The sequence below is a fragment of the Protobothrops mucrosquamatus genome, unplaced genomic scaffold, assembly GCF_001527695.2.
Source record: "Protobothrops mucrosquamatus isolate PMUCROS unplaced genomic scaffold, P.Mucros_1.0 scaffold3435, whole genome shotgun sequence".
Lineage (NCBI taxonomy): Eukaryota > Metazoa > Chordata > Lepidosauria > Squamata > Viperidae > Protobothrops > Protobothrops mucrosquamatus.
Window position 1 is genome coordinate 86,023 of NW_015389414.1, and position 7,971 is coordinate 93,993.

Below are 7,971 nucleotides of genomic sequence, written 5' to 3' on the forward strand. Positions count from 1 at the left end.
CCACCACAATCCGCACTACCCTCTAGCACTGATGATGTTGCCTACTTTGGCTAATGAAACATCTGCAGGAAAATAACCAAACTCAGAGAGTATCAAGGATTCCATATTTCAACCCAGAGCTTAAAATGCTAACCTAAAACGGATTTGTCTTTTCAGGATCAGCTTCTGTGAAATATAGTGCTGGAATCATTGCTGGGGCTTTGCTTGGATCCCTCACTTGGACCAGCAGTCTCTCCCTCCTGCCCCTGCTCTTCGGTAAGTAGGTCCACTCCTTGGGGTGAGGTGGGGGTGAGATGGGGTGAGGTGAAAGGCAGGAATCACGGATTCAATCAATCAGAATAGAGCTGGAAGGGACCTTGCTTTCCCTCGTTCCTTCTTTTTTTCCTTTCTCTCCTTCCTTCCATCCTTCCTTGCTCCCTCCCTCCCTTCCTCCTTCTCCTTCTCCTCCTTCCCTTCCTTCCTTCCTTCCTTCCTTCCTTCCTTCCTTCCCTTTTCTTCTCCCTTCTTCCATTTGTCTCCCTTCTTCCTCCCTTCCCCTTTTCTCCTTCCTTCCTTCCTTCCTTCCTTCCTTCCTTCCTTCTTTTTGCTTTCCCTCATTTGTTCTTTTTTCCTTTCTCTCCTTCCTTTCTTCTTTCCTCCCTCCCCCTCCTCCTCCTCCTTCCTTCCTTCCTTCCTTCCCCTTTTCTTCTCCCTTCTTCCCTTTGTTTCCTCCCTCCCTCCCTTCTTCCTAAGAAGTATCAGAGGAGGAAATTGAGTTTGTCCATCCTTCTTTTGCTTTCTTTTAGAACAACAGTAACAAATAGTCATTTTCAGCTTTTTCTGAGGCTAAAATGACCTGGAAAAACTCAAAATGGAAGGGGGGAAAACATGGACCGGTGAAATAGGAATTGCACTTTCTTATTCTTTTTCCATAGGCGTGCTCTCATCATTTTTCCCCGAATGCTGAATTTGGAAGAGTCCCTTCCTTTGTGAAAAGTAAGTGGATGGGGTCTCGGAAGGGTTAGAATTGAGCTGATTTTGCCCAGAAAGCAAAATTTGAGGAGAGTCCCTCAAACCAAGACAGAGATGAAAAACAACTTCATGTCCTTCAGAAGAAGTTCACATTCTAAGAATTTCTTCTCCGAGGGTGGAGTAGAGGTTAAGATATTGGATGAAGAGCAAAGAGACCCAGATTCCTCCCACAACTATGGAAGTTTCTCAAATGATTCTGGATCGCTCTCTCTTTGGGATAATAGGATACAGTTTTGGGGATCTCCAACTGAGCTAAGCCATTGACTTCCCTTTCTTGAAAGAGATAATAATAACAATAATAATAATAACAATAATAACAACAACAACAACAATGACAACAACAACAACAACAACAACAACAACAACAACAATAATAATAATAATAATAATAATAATAATAATAATAATAATAATAATAATAATAATAATAAAGTTGGAAGGAATCTTGGAGGTCATCTAGTCCAACCCCCTGCTCAGGCAGGAAACCCTATACCATTTCAGACAAATGGCTGTCCAGTCTCTTCTTAAAAACTTCCAGTGTTGGAGCATTCACAACTTCTGGAGGCAGGTTGTTCCACTAGTTAATTGTTCTCACTGTCAGGAAGTTTCTTCTTAGTTCTAGGTTGCTTCTCTCCTTGACTAGTTTCCATCCGTTGCTTCTTGTCCTGCCTTCAGGCGCTTTGGAAAGATCATTCTCTTAAAGTTATAATTATATTTCACAGGTAACGTCCAGATAGGTGAGGTATCCAGCCAAATTGTACCATTGCAAAGTTCAACTGGGCCGGATAAAGTTCATTCTTGGAGTGTTCACAACCTCAAACTAGACTGGAAAATAAACACAAAAAAACTGGAAGCAGAGTTATTAATAAGGGTGACAAAAAAGAGTCAAGATGGCAGCAGTAACCACACAACTGAAGCCTCCTCTTTTTTGCAAACTTGCTCACGATAAACGTAAAAAGAGAAAGAGTTTTGAGGGCACAACCAACGCTGGTTGAATATTTTTTTTACCCCTATCCCAGGGGTAGGCAACCTTGGCTCTTTTATGACTCATGGACTTCAACTCCCAGAATTCCTGAGCCAGCATGGCGCAGCTTGGAAACCTCTCTCTTTCCCCTCAGCATGGCTGGCTCAGGAATTCTGGGAGTTGAAGTCCACCAGTCATAAAAGAGCCAAGGTTGCCTACCTCTGGCCTAGGCCTGGGCCACTTTATGACTCGTGGACTTCAACTCCCAGAATTCCTGAGCCAGCCATGCTGAGGGGAAAGAGAGAGGTTTCCAAGCTGAGCCATGCTGGCTCAGGAATTCTGGGAGTTGAAGTCCACGAGTCATGAAGGGGGCCATAGTTTCCCCATGCTGGCTCAGGAATTCTGGGAGTTGAAGTCCACCAGTCATAAAAGAGCCAAGGTTGCCTATCCCTGCCCTATCCCATAAATGTTCTTGTCTAGAAGAAGACAACAGCCCCATCCACTTCTTATCATTGCTCGGGAGAATACAGATAGTCCTCTTTTAGTGACCACAGTTGGGTCTGGCCACTCGGCTGTTAACAATTGCTAAATGAAGCCGCAACTCTCTTTACAATCTTACCTGACTTTTTATTTGTTTTGGAGCTGTGATTCTCACCCTCAACCACTTTAAGATGGAGGGACTTCAAACTTCCAAAAGCCTACCAGGGAATTATGGGAGTTGGAATCCCTACATCTTAAAAGTTGCCACGATTGAGTAACACTCCTTTACAAACCTGCGGTTGTAAATGTGAGAATTGCTTACAAGGTTACTTTTTCATCGCTGCTGGGATTGTGAACGTTTGCTAAACAAGGCGGTCACTAAATGAGGACTAACTACAGGGCTTTTTTTTCTCATAGAACGCCCAGAACGGAGTTCCGGCACCTTTTTTGGATGGAACCTTGTAGGGTAGGCAAGGCGGGTTGTATGACATGTATGAGTTCCGGCACCTTTTTTCTTTTTTAGAAAAAAAGCACTGACTGACTATATATATGTTTCTAAGGTTACTAGGAGTTTGTGACCTCAAGTCTTAATAAGTGGCTGAGCAGATCCTGGAATAGCCAACTTGCAAAAATGAAAAATCTTCGGAGCAAATAGCAACCTCTAAACATTGTAAAGAAACAAGCCAGCAGCAAAAACCTCCCTGATCACTTTAACAGAAGCTTCCTTTGCAGACAACCACAGAAAATTATCTTTGCATTCTGATGACTGCAAATCCGTTTCCTTTTTTCAAGCCAAGGAATTGTTGAAAAAGTTACAACTGGGCTGTTCTGATCTGCTGTTCAGTAACGGTCAATTATTGGCACCGATGTAAAAAATAAAATAAAATACAGAGCTTTTGTTTTGGGGATGTGTGTGGGATTGATTTTGCAATCCGCCTTCCTATTTTTCGCAATGAAAAATAACACACGTTCTTATTAATTACAATGCTAATTTTAATTGCAAACGCTTTTCAAACGCTTTTTATCTTAATTTATCCATAATAAAATAGTATTATTTTTTTTGTTCGGCTGAGGCTGAGAACGCTGTGCAATATTGTCTAATTAATATTTTGCTTTCTCCTCTAAATCTTTCTGCAGATATTTGCAGAGGAGAGACACACAAGTTATCCTGTGTCTGCGTGTGTAACACTGAACAGCTCTGTGCTTGGATGTTAAGCTTGATCCGATGCTGATTTCTTTTGAAGCTCAACTTTGATCAAAATTGTATATTAACTTACTCTGTTTCTTTTTATATCAGCAAAATCTAAGTCATTCCAAACTTTAAAGCTTGAGAATGTTGCAAACCAGCAAAACATTGAATAAATCTATCTACGTAGTCGCCAGGAGACAAAAAATGACTTGATGGCACCTAATCAAAATATCATAAAATTTTGTATTAAGAACCTGGGGCTTTTTTAGGAAGTCGATGCATGTTATCCAATTTGGAACAAAAGAGAAAAATCTTTGGATGCCCTTTATACATTCTAACATGGCTCAAAATAAAATGTGGTTTTTCACTTCAATTAAGCAATTGCCTACGAAGACTTTTTTGGGTCTTTTAATGAACATTTCTTTATTGGACTGCATATGTTTCATAGGGGAAGGTACTTGAGAGATTATGAAACTACAATCCCAGCAACCTTGCAACATAATTTACAACTGCTGGAAATTCAACTCCCAACGCCTCCTTTTTTTAACCCTTTTACTACAGGCAGTCCTTGACTTACAGCAGCTCATTTAGTGACCGTTTGAAGTTACAACAGCACTGAAAAAAGTGACTTATGACTATCTTTCACACTTAACGACCCCAGTGGTCATGTGATCAAAACTCAGACACTTGGCAACTGACTCGTATTTATGACGGTTGCAATGTCCCGGGATCATGTGATCCCTATTTTGCGACCTTCTGACAAGCAAAGTCAATGGGGGAAGCCAGATTCACTTAACAACCGTGCTATTAGCTTAACAACTGCAGTGATTCGCTTAACAGCTGTGGCAAGAAAGGTTGTAAAATGGAGCAAAGCTCACTGAACGAATGTCTTACTTAGCAACAGAGGTTTTGGGCTCGAATGAGGTCGTAATAGTAGTAGTAGTAGTAGTAGTAGTAGTAGTAGTAGTAGTAGTAGTAGTAGTAATAAAGTTGGAAGGGACCTTGGAGGTCATCTAGTCCAACCCCCTGCTCAGGCAAGAAACCCTATACCATTTCGGACAAATGGCTGTCCAGTCTCTTCTTAAAAACTTCCAGTGTTGGAGCATTCGCAGCTTCTGGAGGCAGGATGTTCCACTTGTTAATTGTTCTAACTGTCAGGAAGTTTCTCCTTAGTTCTAGGTTGCTTCTCTCCTTGATTAGTTTCCATCCGTTGCTTCTTGTTTTGCCTTTAGGCGCTTTGGAGAATAGCTTGACTCCCTCTTCTTTGGGGCAGCCCCTGAGATATTGAAAGACTGCTATCATGTCCCCCCTCATCCTTCTCTTCATTAAACTACACATACCCAATTCCAGCAGCCTTTCCTTATATGTTTTAGCCTCCAGACCTCTAATCATCTTTGTTGCTCTTCTCTGCACTCTTTCTAGAGTCTCAGCATCTTTTTTACATCGTGGTGACCAAAACCGGATGCCGTATTCCAAGTGTGGCCTTACCAAGGCCTTGTAAAGTGGTATTAATACTTCACGTGATCTTGATTCTATCCCTCTGTTAATGCAACCCAGCACTGTATTGGCCTTTTTGGCAGCTGTCAAAGTTAAGGACAACCTGTGTTATCTTTTTTTGCAACATTTCTGACCCTGTCCGGACAACGAGAGAGGGAATAGTATAAACACCCAACACATATTTTTTTTTCTTTCCAGTCAGCAATCAGTTGAAGTTTGAGCTGCAACATGCCAGTTTTAGGAACTGTCTAGATAATTTCTTCATAAGAGCCTTGCACATTACAAGCATTGGCCCACAAAACTGCCAGTGAGTTCACCAATGCTGGTGGTTAATAACCATGCCGTGCTTTGTGGTTACCAGAACGTTTTGCAACGTTTTTGCAAATACCACAGTGCAAGAAAGGAATAGTCAAGTTTCAAGACTGCAAGCCGACTATTCCGGTGCTACAGAGAAAAAGGTGCTTGCACAAAACAGCTCGTAAGATTTTGGTGAGCTTTTGGTTGCAAAAACCGAGTTGGGAGTGAAATTTTTGCTGTTCTCAGAAGGATCAAATTCCACCATTTCCCACGATTTGTGCCCAGGCTGAGAATCCAATAAAACGTGCTAGACGCTCAGTGGAGGTCCAAGAAAATATATTTATTCACTCCAAACTTGTCAAGTCAGATTGGGTGGGGATCCTGTTGGTCTGTTCCTCTGTCTCCTTTCTGACAAGCTTCTAGTTTAAAGATTTGGCCAAACATTATCCACAGAAGAGAATATTCATGCTTATAATAACAATAGTTTGTGTGTTATTAATATGAACATTTACCTTCTGTTCAATCCTTTCTTCTTTCCAGTCTGTTAAATCAGATTTGTCCTTATCTGTGGTTAAACACAATGTATATATAAATGGGCACTTTATTTTCCTTATACATATTTATTTTATTACTTATTACATGTGCTTGCCGCACGTCTCGCCATAAGGCGACTCTTCCTACACGTATGTCTTCCTTCCTATTTATTTCCCACCGTTATTATTTTTATACGTAACTCAAGGTGACAAACATATCTAGCACTCCTTCCTCCTCCTATTTTCCCCATAAAAACCCTGTGAGGTGGGTTGGGCTGAGAGAGTGACACGAGACCAAAGTCACCCAGCCAGCTTTCATGCCTAAGGCAGGACTAGAACTCACGGTCTCCTGGTGATTGGCCCAAAGTCACCCAGCCGGCTTTCATGCCTAAGGTGGGACTAGAACTCACCGTCTCCTGGTGATTCGCCCAAAGTTACTCAGCCAGCCTAAGGTGAGACTAGAACTCGCGGTCTCTTGGTGATTGACAACCATTTGTCTGAAATGGTATAGAGCTTCCTGCTCGAGCAGGGGGCTGGACTAGAAGACCTCCAAGGTCCCTTCCACCTATGTCATTTTATTATTCGGCTGCCAAGGTTTCTTTTTTGTGCTGGTCCTCGGCTGTGCCTTTAAGAACAGCCGACCTAGTTAATTGATGGAGACGAAAAGAGTTTCCTCCCTTTTTTCAGGTTGAGAAAAAACAACAACTGCACCCACATAATTTCTGCCTGTTGACAACCTGTTCTTAAAGGCCTCTGAGAACTGGCAAGGCGCAGCATGCATTTTAATTATGCGGCTCACACTGGATGCGTTCCAGTTTTGTGGACAAGCCCAGGAGAGCAAAGGGCCGGGAAGGGATGCTTTCGGGAAGTTTTCTAATTGCGAGCGCTGATCATTAGCCAACCCACTAAAAAAAATGCAGAAGTCAACTCTCTGGAGTGTGCAAACCGAATGTAGAGAAAAGGTTCAACTGGAATCAAGATTAAGAAGAAGTCAGAATATGGGAGTTCGATCTGAAGGGAGGAACAGCTAACAGAATAACAGAGTGGGGAGGGACCTCGGAGGTCTTCTAGTCCAACCCCCTGCTCAGGCAGAAAACCCTATAGTAGGGGTAGGCCACCATGGCTCTTTTATGACTCGTGGACTTCAACTCCCAGAATTCCTGAGCCAGCCATGCTGAGGGGAAAGGGAGAGGTTTCCAAGCTGAGCCAGGCTGGCTCAGGAATTCTGGGAGTTGAAGTCCACGAGTCATGAAGGGGCCATAGTTTCCCCCATGCTGGCTCAGGAATTCTGGGAGTTGAAGTCCACGAGTCATAAAAGGGCCAAGTTTGAAGACCCCTGGTTTAAATATTTAAATGTTTTTTCCTCACGGTCATGTAATCAAAATTCAGGCATTTGGGCAGGGGTAGGCCACCTTGGCTCTTTTATGACTGGTGGACTTCAACTCCCAGAATTCCTGAGCCAGCCATGCTGAGGGGAAAGGGAGAGGTTTCCATGCTGAGTTATGCTGGCTCAGGAATTCTGGGAGTTGAAGTCCACAAGTCATAAAAGAGCCAAGGTTGCCTACCCCTGTGCCTATACCACTTCAGACAAATGGTTGTCCAATCTGTTCTTAGAAACCTCCAATGTTGGAGCACCCACAACTTCTGGAGGGAAGTTGTTCCACTGATTAATTGTTCTCACTGTCAGGAAATTTCTCCTTGTGGATGAGTTTCCCTCCGTTGCTTCTTGTCCTGCCTTCTGGTGCTTTGGCGAATAGGTGGACTCCCTTCTTCTTTGTGGCAGCCCCTCAAATACTGGAACGCTGCTATCATGTCACCCCTCATCCTCTTTTCTCCGCTTCAGTCATTCAATCAGCCAGCCAGCCAGAATTGTGTTCTTCTAAAGAACACACTTTAATTCTCCCTCCCTCTCTCCTTCTCTTTCCTTTTTCTTTTTTTCCACATCAATCATTCCACCTTCAAAGAAGCCAGGCAGATGTGACTGCAGCGTAGGGTCAAGA

The 7,971-nt window shown here is 42.8% G+C and overlaps 1 protein-coding gene across 1 annotated transcript in view; it reads left to right on the plus strand.

Annotated features, from left to right (window-relative positions):
• Window positions 1-4,015, plus strand: part of LOC107297644 — an 11,132-nt gene extending 7,117 nt beyond the window's left edge. Inside the window, exons 4-6 of the mRNA XM_015827006.1 lie at window positions 157-255; window positions 915-975; window positions 3,593-4,015. Coding sequence (XP_015682492.1) covers window positions 157-255; window positions 915-946 — 131 coding nt within the window. The 3' untranslated portion in view covers window positions 947-975; window positions 3,593-4,015. The remainder of the gene's footprint in view (window positions 1-156; window positions 256-914; window positions 976-3,592) is intronic.
• Window positions 4,016-7,971: the final 3,956 nt, after the last annotated feature.